The 18,352-nt window shown below is 38.4% G+C and overlaps 1 protein-coding gene across 3 annotated transcripts in view; it reads right to left on the bottom strand.

The window, feature by feature from the left end:
* Positions 1-18,352, bottom strand: part of RPS6KA2 (ribosomal protein S6 kinase A2) — a 279,666-nt gene that overhangs the window by 35,508 nt on the left and 225,806 nt on the right. For all 3 annotated transcript variants that reach the window (XM_060753717.2, XM_060753719.2, XM_060753718.2), the window contains 3 exons: positions 17,524-17,666; positions 8,346-8,416; positions 7,321-7,409 (listed from right to left, as the gene is read on the bottom strand). In XM_060753717.2, coding sequence (XP_060609700.1) covers positions 7,321-7,409; positions 8,346-8,416; positions 17,524-17,666 — 303 coding nt within the window. The remainder of the gene's footprint in view (positions 1-7,320; positions 7,410-8,345; positions 8,417-17,523; positions 17,667-18,352) is intronic.

Here is an 18,352-nt window from a genome sequence, read left to right as displayed (position 1 = left end):
GCCTGTCAGTGAATGGTGAGTGAACACAAATGCAATAAAAGCAGCAGCAAAAAGAGCAATGTATACAAACACTACTGCTGTAGCACAAAACCGTCCAGCAGAGGTGTTTTGGGTCATTAGAGGCCTAATTCAACCAGGCCCAAAAGAAAATGTTGCCTATGTAACAGAACACTGTGGGGAGCTTGCCCACTATTTTGCAGATTAGATCACTCGGATTTGCTCTGACTTCAACACCATAGTTCATAAACTCCGGTGGATGTAACCTTGGTTTCTGCTTGTCCAGTGTTGATGGATCCTTTTCAAGTTGTGCAGCCTTAGGATATGGACAGGATTCTTGGAGAGGTGAGAGCCACCACATGTGCTCTTGTTCTTCCTGGCTCATAAAACAAGCCAGAGGGGGAGTGGTGGAGTGGGTCAGGGAAGTGATTAATGCCTCCATACATGAGAGCAGAGTCCCCGCCAGCCCCAAGGAGGCTATGGGAAGAACACTTCGAAAAGAAACCTTCCCTAGACCCCACTGTACAGGACAAGTACACTCTCCAATCTCCCATTTTTAGGTAAGATACTGGAATCTGTGGTGGCTTCACAATTCCAAGGGTTCCTGGATGAAGCAGATTATCTAAACTTATTTCAGTCTGATTTCAGGCCTGGTTATGAGGCAGAGACAGCTTTGGTTGCCTTATTGCATCCTCCAGAGAACTGGACAGCGGGAATGAGCCCCTTTTGGTTCTTCTGAACCTTTCAATACTTTCAATACCATCAACCATGGCATCCTTCTGAGTCACCTTTGAAACCTAATCCAGACAAGGCATGGGTCCTCCTGGTCAGTCATAAGACAAATCTGGGAATAGAGAGTCAGTGTGTGTTAGATGGGTTCACAGTCCCCCTGAAAATGACAGTTCACAGTTTGGGAGTACTTCTGGATTTGGCTCTGAACCTGGAGGCCTAGGTATCAGTGGTGACCAGGAATTATTTTGCCCAATTAAAGCTAGTGTGCTAACTGCACCTATTCCTGGAGAAGCTGGATCTGGCCATTGTGGTGCATGCCTTGGTTACATCCCAGTTGACTAACGTGATGCACTCTAAAATTGTCAGAAACATCAGTTGGTCAAAAGAGCAGCAGCTAGACTACTAACTGGGGCTGGCTACAGGGAGTGTACAACTCCTCTGTTGCAACAGCTCCACTGACTGCCATCATGTTTCCAGGCACAATTCAAAGTGCTGGTTTTGATCTACAAAGCCCTATATAGCTCCAGTCCAGGTTATCTGAATAAGCATATCTCACGTGGTAGACATTTACGATCAACTGGGGAAGGCCTTCCCTTTGTCCCAGCACCCGTTCAAGTGCATTTGGTGGGTCTTTTCATTGTTTGCTCCTAGACTGTGGTATTCCTTCCCAAAAGAGACCAAGATGGCCCCATCCCTGCTGGCCTTCTACAAGCAGGTCAAGGCATCCTTCTGCCAGCAGGTATTTGGGGAAGGATAAAGGGAAGGCTGCTGGGGAAGTGTGGGATTTGGGGAGAAGCAGGGAAGGACTGTGAGTTTTAAAGGCTATTTTAAGTGTATGTTTTATATACCAATCTATTTTATGATACTTTTTGGTGCTTTTAAAACTATGACTAAAGTGTGGAATTGTTAGCTGCCTTGGGTCCCCATGGGGAGAAAGGCTGGGTATAAATAAATAAATATAATAATAATAATATTAATAATAATCACTAGTCTGATTTCATGGGTGAGTCTGTCAGTCTTTGTCTGCTAACCTTAAAAACTGTAGCATAGACACTGAGAACTGGGAAGCCCTGGCCCTTGAGCATTCTAACTGGAGGTCAGCTGTGGAATTCAAAGAAGTGCGAATAGAGGGCAAAAGGCAGAAATGTGGCAAGAGGAAGGCACATCAAGCCAACCTTGACCGGGACCACCTTCCACCTGGAAATCAAGGCCCTCATTGTGAAAGAACATGCAGATCAAGAATAGCCACCTACAGACCCAATGCCAAGACTCGACACTTGGAAGTCAATCATACTCGGCCACTAGGGATCACCAAAGATGATGATAATGTCAGTTTTGGGCACAAATAGTGGTTGGCTTTTGAAGAATACTGGAAGTGTTTGACTTTGTTGTTCTTGGTCAGAACACTATGGACAGAAATCAATGAATACATGAGACTAAAGTAATAGAAAATATTGGCCTGTTGCTTCATTATCAGGCATTACTGTGTACTTTTTATTTCCAGTGATTATTTTAGATAGACTCAGAGACTTGTGTTTGGTACTTTGATTCCAATTAGGTGCTTTTGTCCTATACAGATTTAACAGTATTAATGACAGATTAGTCACGGAAATTTTATATCATATTAATTACCCCATTTTGTCTGCCAACTAAAAACAATAAAAAAACAAATTTATTTTTTCAGGGAGGATTGCTCCTCCAGGAGATACTGGACTGTAGCCCTTATTATCTCAGCATTGCCTATGCTGTCTGGGACCCATGGGGGCTCTAGTCTGACAACATTTGGACAGTGAAGAATATTCTTAGCCTCCAAAAAACATGTTCCAAGATGAAGCTCTGGGGAATATTAGCTCAAATTAAGTTTTGAGGTGACATCATAGAGGGAACCAAAAATAGAAAGGATGTTTACTGGTTGTATTCTGTCAGGGTGTTACAGATCTTCAAACAACAACAAAAGCAGTCATCATAACCTTGGAACAACAGAGACCACAGAACGGTCGAAGTTTGACTCAGGAAATTGTGAAACAATACCTGCCCCAAGAGGCTGCTGGAGACATGAATAGCACACAGAATGCATTTTAATCTAGGGTTACGTACACAAGAGGGCTTTTAAAACTGAAATAAGAAGTAAAGAAAACTTTTTTCTTCTCTGGTTCTTGTTTCTATTTCCTGCCAAAAATATTTGACACCTGTACTATTAAGTTTTAGTTTAATTTTACTACTGAAATCTTATCAGAGAAATCTAATGAAAAATGGCTACTAAATAAAATGCTATATGGGAACTGGAAAGGGGCATAGTGTCAATTAAAAGGAATGGTTTTCTGAAGAGTGTAATTGTGGCAGATGGCAGGAAAATATTACCTTAGTTCACCAAAAATGTGAACATATTATATTAGTCGCCCAAGAAAAGCAAGTGTTTCGTTAACACTGTGGCCCTGTCTTTATTTCACCATTATAAGTTTAATTCTGAATGTTCTAAACTAGCATATGGTCCAGCTTGTACCTTGGAAAACTTTTAAGGATCATGCTAAACACAACATCATTCACACATTTAGCAGCAAGAAAATTGTAGGCACAAGACACCCAGTCCAAAGTGAAACTTTCATATAGATGGCAGGTAAGTGTTTTTAATTTTTCCCCATTTCTAAGGTATTCTCAACCTGGATGAAAGCCCTATGCCTAAATAGGAAATATTAAGTCAACCCCATTATGCAAGTGTCATTCATTCAAGAGTCTATTAGAGTCTATTAGACTCACATACTGCATTCTCCACTATGCACTCACAGTCTAACATCTAAAAGACTGCCCTTGAATTGAATCTTGTTTGTACATACACAAAGCTGTACTGGTTCTCAAAGCAGAAATTTAAGGAAATGACCAAATCATTCAGGATGCTGATGGCAGTTAACTCTTTGTTTAACTAGAGGTAATTATTATTTTCTGCTCTGATGATCAACTGCACGAAAGCCAAAGTTAACTTGTTTTTTCAGTTTTAGTATTTTTCTTCTTCCCTTTGAAAGGGTTTGGAAATAACTTCTTTGTTGCAGGCAGTGAGTCCAGAAAGATATATAAGGAAGATGTTCAGTTATACGTATTGATGGTGAATGCTGTGCTCTTTATGATTCATGTTGTGTTCAGTCCAGTGAACTATTTTCCCAGAAGGATGCTCTACACCAGTTTCTCAAACTGCAGTTCTCCAGAAGTTTTGGATTTCAGCTCCCACAATTCCTAGCAGCTGGTAACCTGACTGGGATTTCTGAGAGCTGAAGTCCAAAACACATGGAGGAGCAGAGTTTGAGAGACACTACTGTACACAATTATTTTGCATTACAATGTCTCCAGGCACAGAGACCTTCTGTTGATGCCCTTCTCTGTGTCCATACCAGGACTTTGAAATTTTATTTTTTGTATCACAGATCCCAGATCCAAAATGGCCAGTGAATTTCAGTAAGTTTGTGGAAGTTGTTCTATGAATCTTCAAAACAACATGTCAAAAGTACCTGGGGGCCACAAACCAATTTCCCCTGACAGCCTCTGGTGGGCCACCCCATCTGCCCTGTAAGCCCAGATACCTATGTTCCATTCTCCATTACATCTTAAAATGGCTATAGGAAATGAAGTTGAAGAAAATGGGGGCATCTGGGGGTAGGATAAGGTTCTGAAGAACTTGTGAGTGCAAGCATTTTGACAGGTTTTGTGCATTTGTGGATCTTTCTGCACGATTTGGTGGCAAAATTGCCTGAACATTTCAAAAAACGGTTGGTGGCTTTGGGGAACCCAAAAGTGGGGTCTAGGCATGTCCATGATTAAGTCAAATCCTTTACTCAATGATGGTTCAACTTGTCATTTTGCTCAATGCAAGTTCCACTTGCCACTAGATACAAGTGCTCACAAAGCACAGTCACATTGCTATATGCAGGTTATAGGCAATATAATTCTTACCAAGGTCTAAAATAAGAATGAAGCTAATCAATTCCCTCACTATTTTTTGACAGAATTCTCAATCTGGACAACCTGTTTAAAGTATTCATAGAATCATAGAGCTGGAAGTGACCACATGAGCCATATAGTCCAACCCCCTCTCATGCAGGAAACACTTTGGACAGATGGCTATCCAGCCTCTGTTTAAAAGCCTCAAAGAAGAGCTTCCATCACAACCTGAGGCAAATAGTCCCACTGTTTGCTCTTATAGGAAGTTCTTCATAATGTTCAGGTGGAATCTAGTGTGCAAGTAATTGCATTTAAGTCATGGAACAATAGGAGAGGCTCATAAATATGTAACTTTTATGTCTAAAAGATACCAATTTTGTGATTTATGAGCCTATCACAAAGGTTTCACCAATGATCAGCGTGGCAAATCTGTTGCCCTGCACACCACCCCCTTGAGCCAACGCTTCTCCCATCACATGTGGGAAGTGTAGCCCTCGTGGTTAGGATCTGTGCTGGATCCACTGGAGCCAGCACAACACGGGCAAGCTCCTGTATTGGGAAGGACGCATCATAAGACAAGGCCTTGCCTGAAGACCAGTGACATCATGGGATGGGCAGCATAACCATCTGTTGCTGGACTGGCAGGGAAGCATCCTAGGAAGCTTCCTTTGCCCCCCATGTGATGAGGCCTTTATACCTCTATATTTCTTACCAGAAAGTATGTTTAGGAAAAACTTGCATAAAGTGTGTAAATAAAAATGTGCAAGGCACTGGGAGAAGACATTCAACGAATATCCAGTGACTGTATGGATTAAAATACTTCATGTCTCACTGCAACCCTGTAATGCAGCTAACAGTGTGTGAGGGAAAGGTCAAGGCTTGTTTGAAGTCACTGAATAAATCAAAGACGCTTGAGTCTTGCTGACTCACTGTCTTCCAACAGAGCAATTCACTTTATACAATAGTTAACCATCTGAAAGGATGCATGAGCATTATGTGTGTGACATTTCACATTTGTACATCTCTACCTCAAAGCAGGGCTTAACAACATATTTCCAAATGATAAAGATACCTCCAGGCTAACTAAAATTTAAAACATACACAGTGTACAAGTAATTCTGAATTATTAGATAAGGCTGAAAGGGAAATATCTGCTAAGTATCCCCTTGAGTAACTGGGCAGGAAAACATACCCCTCACCAGTTAAGATACTTCCTGCTAACGTAGACAGCTAAAATTTGGCAGAATACCAAAGGAAAGCAATATTTGAGGAATCCGATCTTTGTGAATTCCTGTCTTATTATTAGCTTTGTTTATATTTCCCCTTTCCCCCAAAAGGTGATAGATGACCATCTGTTAGGGGTGCTCTGATTGTGCTTTTCCTGCAATGCAGGGGGTTGAACTACATGGCCCATGTGGTCTCTTCCAACTCTGTGATTCTATGATGAGATGAAATAACTTGAACTGTGCCTCGCTGACTAACCTTTGGATCTCAAACTACCTATTCTCTGGATTTAATAGTTCTCTAGATGTTGTGATGCAGTTTCCAACACCTTAAAATTAAAATATATATCTACTAGATATTACCTAGACATGTGTGAAAAACAGGCATTTAATTCTATGTATTAAGTATTCAAAGATATTTTCAAATTACAAATTAATGCAAAAACATAGTAGAATTGTGGATGGAAAACTAAAAAAGTGACACAGACTGAAAATAAAAAGATTTGTCAATTTGTTGTCCATGAAATACTGATTGCATTGCACAGAACCCAGGATCCTACTCACTGTATTACCTAGGATCTTATTCTCAGCCTAAGAACCCCGCCTGGTTTGGGAGAAGCAAAGGATGGAAGAGCATTATTTCACTTACAGATTAATTTAGTTATTTCCATAGCTTGTTCATAATAACCTAGATCCTTGATCACAATTTCATGTGAACATGTCAGTGGTTACTAACAAAGTCCAAAAAGGGAATATTTTAATCCTGGTAATGGGCATCTATTTGACGAGACAGTCATTATTTCATCTGAAAGTTCATGCTGAATTTAATTGGTCTGGATTGTCAGGAAATGAAACCTCTGCTCTTTATTAACAGTCACCTGCCTATGAATTGCTAGAGAGGAACCAACACGAAGAAATTTTGTATTTCCAGATTTTGTATTTCCACATTTCCAGCTGTGGCTATTCTTGTTGGTGAATTTTAGGAATTACAATCCAAAAAGTAACATTTCCAGGTTCTGGTGGAAACCAATGTATAACAAAAGCTTGGCCCTAAGACAATAAAACTGTCAGAAGGAATATTAATAGTTCTTGTCCAACATTTTTTTTCTATAGCAGGCAAGTAGATGGTTCTGGATGAACAAAAACAAAGCTTACAAAGACACAAGGCTTTTGTTGTTGTATGCTATGTATGTTTTTGTTATGTCATTATATACTAGAGAGGCTATGTTTAGCCACCATGACTATTACAGTTTCATCCATGTGATCCTCTTTAAGGAGTCCCAAATATATCATAAATCACACCTTGGTTGCCCTGCAGTTTTCTATTACATTGCTTTGCTGCAATGAAAATTAACTGCCAAGGAAAACAAGCTACAGATTAACATTTGATCAAAATTTATCACACTACACAGAGCAGCGAAAAAGTGAATTTCCATACCTAATCTGTTTGATGGATTCCTCTTAAAAAGGGCTCGCAGCAAACTCTGAGCTTCTGTGCTCAAAAATTGTGGCATTCCTAACTTGGCTCTGTGAAAAAACAGAACATTTGAATATAGTAAGAAAAATTAGCACACACATTTAGCAGAAGAAATGACGACAGATGCGCAAAAGAAACAAATGTGGTTCTCAAAGGAATTTTGAGGCATATTCAATACAGATGATTCCATGACCATGACTTTACTTAGAATTGCTTTCTTTCTGAAAAGTCTGGTTATTCTCCCCCATGATGGCAACATGGTCAGATCATTCCATTTGACAGAAGGGACAAGAGCACAAGTTGCCATGTTTTGCTAGTGACTTCATAACGGGGATATATGATTTGAAATGTTTCCATCAAAATCCAATTTGCTATACAGTAGCATGTTTAGGACAGGGCTCTTGTATCCTGAACAATGGTGTTGCGGAAGGACTTGAAGCAGATAGAGCTTGCCAGTTGAAATGTCCTTTTTCACCCAGCTATGAAAGGTACAGAAGATATGTTCTCTCCATCATGTAGCCACCCTATTTTGGAGATCGTAGCAGAGGCACTGCTGTATGTTACTGCAGAGCTTACCAGAGCTTTCCAAACTGTGTCGTGACACATTAGTGTGTCATCTGCAGTGTGTAGGTGTGTCGCATGAACATAATGAGAAAGGACAAAAATCTTGGAAATGTATGTCAACTTACACATCTTGTTTTTAAAAAAATATAAATGTTGTGTCCCCATACATTTTGGTATTTTAGTTTATGTATGTGTCCATATCTCTTCTCACGGGTTAACTTCTGGTTTGTTAGAGAGTGAATTACTGTGTAACAAAATGATGCATGTCTAAAAAGTGCATTCCCAACATTATATGCTTGAAAAGCTCTGGTCTAAAGCTTAAACAGTGTGTGTGTGTGTGTAATTATATATACCAGAGTCCTCCAGTCACTGTAGCCAGAGGTTTACAAGATGGAGGAAATGTATTGGTATTTGCTACTCACTTTAGAATGAGAGCCATTGTCTCCTTTCTGTCTTTTCCTTGGAATGGTAATGATCCCGTCAACATTTCAAACTGCAAATAAAGGACAGAATAGGCTAAGAAGTTAAGAATATAAGCAGCACGAGCACATATATTCTGAGCTGTTTTCTCCCCAAAACTATTTGTTGTTCAGTTCATTCCCGCTACAAAATTAGCCTTTTGTTGGATCTACAGGTGTGCAAAAGAGTGGGCTCATGTTTAAAACAGGATATTTGAGTAGGTGTGCTTTTGTTGTGTGAATCAGCAGGGTAGTTATGTTTTTAGAAGTATTTAAGGCAATCTCTCCATACGTAGCACCCTCTGGATGTGTAGGACTACAACTCATAACAGGTTTGGATAATGAGGCAATAGCTATGCAGTCTGGTGGGTAATAGCAGCTGTAATCCAAGCCATGCTGATTTAGAACTAGAAGCATAGTAAACACACAAAGATCAAAATACAATAGCAAGTGGTTCTACACAAATCCCACTGAAAGAAACAGGGCCACAAAAATATTTTGGTAATTACATATGTGCTACCTGCAAGAGAACTCTAGTAATATTTCTGGTAAAACGAATTAAGGACAAGAACAGAAAAGCATCAACGCAAATCATATGTACATTTTAAGTCTTTCTCATTTAGTGCTGAAACCAGTGATGATGGCATAGGAGGAAATAAATGAAGCAATAATTAAAGCAGGTTTTGGTCTATAAAACTATCAATGAGTTGAACTAGAATATCTTACATATCAGCCTCCATATCTTAAGATCATCAGTGGAGGCCTTATTACATGTTCTACCATCCCATTAGGCTAGGCTAGGTTAGCAGGACTGTGGAACTCCCTACAGGAACTCATGGTGGCACCTGCAAGAAGTGAACACTGATATTCCATTTGAATTTTAGTTCTTAAACTAAAAGGTATATGCTCTGGCTATTTTTTAAAATTGCTCATAATTGTTTTCTATTTGAACTATTTTAAAGGAGTTTTTGAGTGTTTAAAATTGATATTTAATTCTATTATCCACAGATTTGATATCTACACTTCAAACAAATTCCCCCCAGAAGTGTGTATGGGCCTCTCAAGGCCCTCCAGCGCAATTCTATGGAATGTGTCATTTGCAGAAACAGTGGTCAAATCATTTATTTATTGTGGCATCTATTTTTTTGACCCATTGCTCTTCGTAGGATCTAAGGATGATGCTCAATGTATTGATAAATAATGTTTGAAGTGTCAGTCTCCCAAAGAAGTTACTTTATTCTCCACTTAAGAATGGAAAACAGAATGTCAGTGAACATCCAAAGAGACTTGAAGATGGGCTTAAAGCTGACCTTTAAAAACATAGTATAAACAGCAAGAACTGGGACGTCCTGGCACTTGAGCATTATAACTGGAGGTTAGCTGTTATCAATGGTGTTATGGACTTTGAAGAGAAATGAATACAGGGCAAAACAAACAAATGCTTTTCGTGACTGCCTTCCACTTGGAAATCAATGTCCTCAATGTGAAAGATCATGTGGATATAGAATAGGTCTTCACAGTAATTTATGGTTCCACTGCTAACAGTTTGGAAGACACTCACACTCATGCAAAAGTGATCGCTCATGATGATTATCCATTATGCATTATCATGGGGACCCTGGTAAGTCAAGTTGCCATAAAGAAATATTAAAGGCATTAGAGGTATTAAAATAATAAATGTACCACATGGCAACTGTGAATGTAAAGAACTCAGTATGAAAGAAATAATAATTGCTTTAAAGAGTTCAGGGAAACTAAGAATGACAATGCCCATTGGGTGGCATGCTTAGTATCTTAGTCATGATGCTTGACTTCAGAGGGTAATGCTGGAAATTTTCACATGTTGATAAAATAGAAAGAAGGAAATGGTCTGTTAAAGAAGAGGAAGCATCAAAAACTGCTTACATCTAAAACAGAATCCCAGCATGAAAAGGATGTCTGTCTGACTCAATGCCCATTTCTATGACTTGTTGTATGAGCTGTTTTCTTTCAAACAGTGCACCAACCGGCCCTTTTGACCAGTACTATTTTGCAAAGGGATTCATAAAGTGGTAAACAATGCACTGTGTCTCCTTGATATTAACAAGGAAGATGTCTTCACAGAAGAAAAGAACTCCCCAGTCTCTCTCATCAGCCCAGCCCAGTCCTATAAGATATCAACAGGCATGTCACCAAACATTTGATTGAGAACTCTTTTCTCTTATTCCTTAACCCTCAGAATACAATATCTTTTCATTACCTAGTTCTCTAGATATGCTTTCTAGGTTAGACTTGATCAATGCTGTGCTAACATCAGTTCTACTTTGATTGGAACAAATTATAATTAGGTACTAAAACTAATTTACATCTCATGTTTCATTTTGGCAAATGAGAGTAATGTTTTACATTTTACATCTGCTTCTGTGGATAAACTGCTTTCTAAAAAGCTGTACAATAAAAAAAATTCAAGAAACATCACACAAGTTCCAAAGAAAAGGGTTTTTTTTTACTTTATTACTTTATTAAAATGAATAGAAAAGAGCTATTCATTTATATCAGTAGCTCTTTGGTCTTCAGTATGTTTTGGATGTCAACTCCCTAGCCAGCATCAGCAATGGTCACATATTCAGGGAGTTGAAATGCAAAATACCTGGAGGGCCAAAGAAAGAATGATTTATAGCAGAGTGAGTTTTTTTATTACTATGGCATTGAATACTTGCCTTTTTGTATGTAAACCACTCTGAGTCCCTTCAGGGAAAGAGCGTGGTCTAAAAAAGAAGGATTTATGTATGTATGTATGTATGTATGTATGTATGTAATTTCCCACAACACTGTCTATATAGTAATAACAGGGTGGGTGCAAATAAATCATAAATGGAAGAATAGAATTAAGGATCCGGGCCAAGGATCTGGTTGCCTAGCTAGTAGAGTAGAGTCTCGCTCATCCAACCTTCGCTCATCTAACATTCTGTATTATCCAATGCAGTCTGCCTCCCACCGGGATCCACAGCTGTTTCAATACATTATGATGTTTTGGTGTTAAGTTTGTAAATACAGTAATTACTTCATAACGTTACTGTGTATTGAACTGCTTTGCTTGTCAATATGTTGTAAAACATGTTTGGTGCTTAATTTGTAAAATCATAATGTAATTTGGTGTTTAATAGGCTTTCCCTTAATCCCTCCTTATTATCCAATGTTTTCACCAACACTTATCCAACATTTACATTTTAAAATTAAATACATAATTCATATAACATATACATATATAATTAAATATAGTAATTACAACTTTTCTCCAGTTAAATTAAGAGTGAAAGTATAGCTCTTTAAATTTGGTACAGGACTATCTGACATTGTTTCAAGTCACTTTGGTTAACCAAAAGAGGACAACACAACTCCTGACTGATACTTTTAAAGGTCACATTACACCCTGCTGTTTAACGGTGAAGGTGATGGTCAACAAATCTAGTAAGATTCACACAGGAAAAAGGAATGGGAATGAAGTTTTGTCTAATAAATACAGAAGAGGAAGGAAGACCAGTGAGGCACAAAGTACACAGTAACTTGCAAGTGACAGGTCAAAGCACTGTGCCATTTCAAAAGAGTACTTCATGGCTCACATAAGAGAAAAGGTGAAGCAGCAAAAGAAGCTTCAAGTATCACCAAAAATGTGATGCAGCTTCATTATTACTAAAATATTATATTCTTCCACTTTTAAAAGAAAAAAGTAGAGGACAATATTTATTTATTTACATTATTTTTTTACATTATTTACATTATTTCTATCCTGCCCATTTCAGCCCGAAGGCGACTCAGTCAGCACAATTCAATGCTGAAACAAAATACATACATTGATAAAGCAAAAACATCAAGTGCAATTAAACATAAACGACAGTGCATAATAAACAATTTAAAAAGAAACTATGTCCTCTCATTCAAATCTTCATCCATTACATTGTCTTGGCTGTTCCTGGGTCAATTTCCAACTCTACTTTGTCTGTTTACTCCAGGGTTCCGAATGCTTGCTCGAAGAGCCAAGTTTTTACCCTTTGAATTGTTTATGTGATTAGTTTTGTGCAATTCTAAATATTACATTTAAGGAGTGCTGCTGTTGATGAAGCTCACTCCTCTGAAAAAGGGTGTTCTTGAATATATGCCCTAGTGAACCTGTATTCAGAAGACAGAGGTCCCATTTACACTGATTATTTAATACAGTTCAAAGCTAGTTCCAAACTGTGGTGGCCAGACAGCAAGCTCCCACAAAAGCATACAAAAGAGAAGCCTCTGTGGTTTCTGAAATTACTATCTGGGCCACAACTGGTTCCAGGATTTCTGTGTAATTATCTGCACAGTGAAATCACCTTTTTCAATATCACTTTGAAACTGCATTAAATGGTCAGTGTAGATGTGGCCAGAGTAGTTCAGCCTCCTCTGGCAGAAGATGCTAAAAAGTGTAGAAGCTGACGAGGTGCTGGCAAACAACTTGTGGATGCCACACAGGATGCTTTCTGTCCATGGTGCTTAAATGCAACTGAGAACATTGTCTTATTGTCAAATGAAATTAAGATTCATTTCTAATCTAGTCAGTCTCTGTCCATGCAATGGGTTCTTTCTTGTCTTTCCCCTGGTGTGAATGTCCCATTTCAGAGTCATAATCAAAAATGGTTGTCTGGTGCTAACAGAGGTTGCATCCTTTAATCCATGGCCTATGATGCACAAGCCCTGCTCCAAACCAACAGCCCACTTTCTCCAGAAGACTAATTGATTCTTTTCTACGTCAAGAACTCTGTTTTGCTTCCCTGTATAGCCATGCCTCCACTGTCTGAACATCCAGATTCAGAATATCTGGATAACTATTTCTTAATTCCGAGAAGACCAAGAAAAGACAACTTAATCTCCCCGTCTCTTGACCTATCTTTTGGCATTAACTTATTTGGCTTTTCTGTTTCCTAGCAACAGCATGTTATGGATTAAGAGACTCTTCCTCTCTAATGAATTGCAGCTAGCAGCAAAAGCAGAAATACTTTCTCTTCCACTACTCTGAACGGGATGAAGTCTTAAGAAGTATACAATCATAATGTCTCTGTAGACTGCTTCAGCTGAGAAGAGCACAATGGGAAAATAAGGGAGTGAAAGAAGTTATCTTATGAGAAGAAAGGAAAACCCCATGGTATAAGAAATCCTTTGACTGGAGAATCAGAAGTAGAGAACTAGCATTTATTGAGCTGGGGAAAACTCCAAGTTTTGATAGGGAAAATTCAAGGAGACCTAGAAATGACAAATAAAAACCCTGAAGGAATTCCCTTGGAGATTTGCTCAAATGACATCTTCCTGTGTGAAGTATACAAGACTTGAGCAGGACTGTTACTGACTGGGGAATCTTGGAAGTCTATCAAACAAACAATCAGCATGATGGCAAACAACAACAAAGATATGGATGTTGTTTATCATACATGTCTTGATGGTAGACCTCTGATCTGAGAGCTAGAATAGTGAACAAAAGATTCACAGATACCAACAACTAGCATCTCCCAAGCTCCCTGCACTCATTTTATGGTTACACACTGTATGAACTTCTAGAGAATCACTGTCAACTATATGCATGTGCACTGAAGTGTGGTATTATGTCTGCTGTGGGGATCAAAAATGATGAAATACTTTCTTGGAGAAAATGGTTTAGACATGTCCCCAAAGGAAATGTTTACAACTTTTGGATGAACATTTTGTGTTGCTCCTATCCCTATGGACAATCTGCCCCCCCCCCTTTTATTAGAAAACTTTCATCTGAAGATAGCTGATTTACCCTGGACTCAACCTCTGCCAGATCTGGAAAGAAAGCTGTCAGGCACTGACAGGCATCAGCATTTGAGAGCGGGAGAAGAGCTATGTAAAAATATTTTTAAGGTCGCTCTGCTCATTCACATAAAAGGACTGTGTTAGCATAAGCTTTCTTGGAGTAGAACTACCCAACATTCAAAACCACCTTCTTTCTTTGCAAGTCTCTTATGTAAATTCCTTAAGAAAAAAAGGATGCCTCATCATTCCCACTGGATTAATTATAACAGATAAACCACATACTTCTATTTATCTGCCATCTAATCCCTCTGCCCCTTTGCTGTCTGACAGTATTCTTCCAAAGCTTTTAGTTTCTTCTTTGGGAATTATTTCCAAGAATCTTTCCAACTAAATAATGCTGAAATGTATTTATTCTATTGTATCTGCTAAAACACCTCAAATAGGCATTATACCATGCGGGTTCAGAATTCCCTTACCTGGAATTTTCAAATCCAAAATACCCCAGAATCCAAAATTGCCCACATGAATGGTTGTATAAAATTACCATTATGATGTGTGACAAGGTGTACATGAAACCTAAATGAACTTTGTATTCCGACTTAAGTTCCATCTCTAAGACATCTCATTATGTAGGAATATGCAAAAATTGAAAACACTTCTGGTCCTAAAGATTTCAAATAAGGGATGCTACACCTATACTAACATATTGAAAACACAAAGAAGAGGAAAAACAATAACATCTGGAAAACATAAAATCAAGCATACATATTGACACAGTATTCTTCACTGTACACCAGGGGTCCTCAAAATTTTTAAACAGAGGGCCAGGTCACAGTCCCTCAAACTGCTGGAGGGCCAGATTATAATTCGGGGAAAAATGAATGAATTTCTATGCACACTGCACATATCTTATTTGTAGTGCAAAAAACATTTTAAAACAATACAATAATTAAAATTAAGAACAATTTTAACAAATATAAACTTATTAGTATTTCAATGTAAAGTGTGGGTCTGCTTTTGGCTGATGAGATAGGATTGTTGTTATTGTTTGCTTTCAAGTAGTTTCAGACTTAGGTTGACCCTGAGTGAGGGCCGGGTAAATGACCTTGGAGGGCCGCATCCGGCCCCCGGGCCTTGTTTGAGGACCCCTGCTGTACACTGTTTGGAGATGATGAGAAGCATTTCAATAACTGAAGATTCCCAACTCTTATTTTAAGAATAGCTTCCAAGTTACTTACTTAGTCTTTCAGGAAGGGGTTCAGTCCTCACTTTCTCATTTTATATTTTGTGTGCTACTTCTCATTTTCTGTTTATGGCACAACAGTTTTCCTGCATTTCATTTCTTCTATATCCAAAAACCTCTGGAAATACCACTGAAAACATTTAAGGAACTAGTCTAGTTTTGCCTTTCCTACCAATCAGTTTTTGTTTGGAGACTTTTTCCGAACAGATACTTGCACACCATAGAGAAAAGTTTTCGGAAATGACAACTTCAATCTTTTTTGCAGACACAATGCGTCTCCTCTATTTTGCTAAGTGGCTGCAGACAGGCATGTAGCCGGGGGGGGGGGGGGGCTTGAGGGGCTTCAGCCCCCCCCCCCAAATTCTCAGGGTGGTCTGGTACATTATTTACTGGTACATTATTTAAACTGTTATGTTTATTCATATCATGATCTGATCACCATGCTCAATATATCCCATATGCATGGGGGTATTGGGGTAATGATACAAAAGGTTTGCTAGGGTAGACCCTCTTTCACTCAGACTCAGCCCCCCCCCCCCCAAATCAAACTCAGCCCCTCCTGAAACAAAATCCTGGCTATCGGCCTGGCTGCAGAATACCACATGAAAATAAGAACAATTGTTTAACTTCTTCCAGAGCTGCTTTACACGGTTGGATCAAGATATAGTTAGAATATGACAGAACTGTTAATATTTAATTACCATATTTTTCAATTGTAAGATGCCATTGATTGCATCTTACAATTGAAAAAGATGCACACTAATTTCAGTTGTACTACTGGTAAAAATACAAGTGTATCTGTGCTTCTAAAACACACTCCGTGTTTAACTATGTTTATATAGGGAAGAAGGTGCATCTTAGAATGGAAGAAATACAATATTACATTCTTAAAGAAGAATAATTCCCCCAGGTTTTCTCCCCATTCTAGAGAAAACAAATATTTTTATGCATTTTCCATTTGCATGTTCATGTTTTGGGAAATTATTCTATGCAGAAATTCATATGATGTGTGTGTGTGTGTGTGTGTGTGTGTGAGAGAGAGAGAGAGAGAGAGAGAGAGAGAGAGAGCGATAATAGAAATGTTTTGCAAGGGAAAAAGAGACAAAAAAATTGTCTTCAGGCAGCTACATTTGGGTTTTGTATAAGAATGTGGTCTCTATGTAGAAAAAAATAAAACAAGTAAAATCCCATACAACAAAAATCCTGCGCAGAAAACAGCAATCTTGTTCAACAAAACCGTGCAAGCTTCTTTGTGTTTTGTGGTACAAGATTGCTGTTTTGTTTGCAGAACACCACCAACTTGCACAAAAAATGTATGGTTGTCTGGAAACCTTTGTTGATATAGTACTTGTAGTAGTAGTAGTAGTAATTGTATAGGAACCCCCTTCCCCAATTTCTCATGCAAAAATGGTATGTATTTCTATGCAGTACATTTTCCCAAAATACTTCAGGATGTGCAAATATTGAGTGTCACTACTGCATTATCTTGGTTTTTCAAGAATCCAGAAAGCTATTTTTCAGCTAGAAAGTGAATAACATTCTTTCCTTCTACAGAGTTGAAACCTACAGTAGCATCACTAAAACCAATGCATTCTGGGAAATGTAGTTTGGGGCAGGACCTTTTGAATTCTCTGCCACAAGGAGCCTCGCCTTCCCAAACTATAATATTTATTTATTTGATCAGTCATATGACCATTTCAAAATAGAACATCTAAAACCAATGCATTTTTATAGCTATTCATAACTACATTAAGTCTAAATTATTTCCTTGAGCCTACTCTAAGGAGCACTATGTCTGTCTGGATCCAACCTAAGTATTTATTTATTTATTTATTTCGAGGTTTTATATACCGACCCTCTCACCTTCAAAGAGGGATTCGGACCGGTTCACAACATGTGTTAACATACAAAAAATATACAATAACAACACAATGCCACTTCATTACACGATTAAGTAATTACCTATGGGACAGATACTTTTTACTCAAATAGTCAAGGAAGCTGAATTTGCAAGTATAGTTCTTAGAAATAACTACATAACTTTCTTATGTGAATTATGATAGCCACAACCAAAGAATCCATCAACACAAACAATTTCAAAAACAATCAGCCTGCCATTACCATGAGGACACCAAATGACCACCAGTCTGCACTTTGTGTGTGTCCTCGTCGGTTGACCACCTCTGGGGCCATGTACTCTATCGTCCCACAGAACGAATATGCTCTCTTATCATGATCAATGGCTTCCTTGCTGAGGCCAAAATCTAGAGAAAGACAGAGGAAAAAATGATATGTAGTCTAAGAACAATAATAGTCGCTTTGAATAACTGAGTGAATCCATTTATTTATTTATTTATTTATATACTGTATTTGTATACTGCCTTTCTCAGCCTGTAGGCAATCTATTTAGGAAATAAGGAGTGCAATCCTCACTTTCCAAGTTTGATTTCATTGAAATTCTAGTGTTTCCATCATCACCATCATTTCTTTTCTGTTTCTATATATATTTCTTTTCCTCTTGTCCCCACATTTCTCTGTATTTTGCACACATTTCAAAAGTGTGCATTTCTGAATACACATATCTATTGTCTGAATGACATTTTAGAATTACAGGTAGTCCGCAAGTTACAAACAAGATAGTTTCTGTAGGTTTGTTCTCAAGTTGAATTCGTTTGTAAGTCAGAACAGGTACATTTTTTAAGTGTAGCTCCAGCCAAATATCAAATACGTTTTGGATAGCACCACACCCCTGTAGTGTTTGTGTTGCTGTCTGTGTCTCTGTTCAGAAAAAATTGCCTTACTTTCTGTCTCTCTGATAATTGAATTTTTAAAAATGTAGTTTGCTGTGGAAACAAAGATTGGTGAGAAAGTGTCAGTGGAGGCACCTTTTCCCATGAATTTGCTTTTCAGGAGTAAATTTCCCCTCTTAGGGTTTGATTTCTCCCACTCC

The sequence above is a fragment of the Anolis sagrei genome, chromosome 1 (assembly GCF_037176765.1).
Source record: "Anolis sagrei isolate rAnoSag1 chromosome 1, rAnoSag1.mat, whole genome shotgun sequence".
NCBI lineage: Eukaryota > Metazoa > Chordata > Lepidosauria > Squamata > Dactyloidae > Anolis > Anolis sagrei.
Note: the sequence above shows the minus strand (reverse complement) of the source record. Positions and strands in the feature narration are given on the sequence as shown.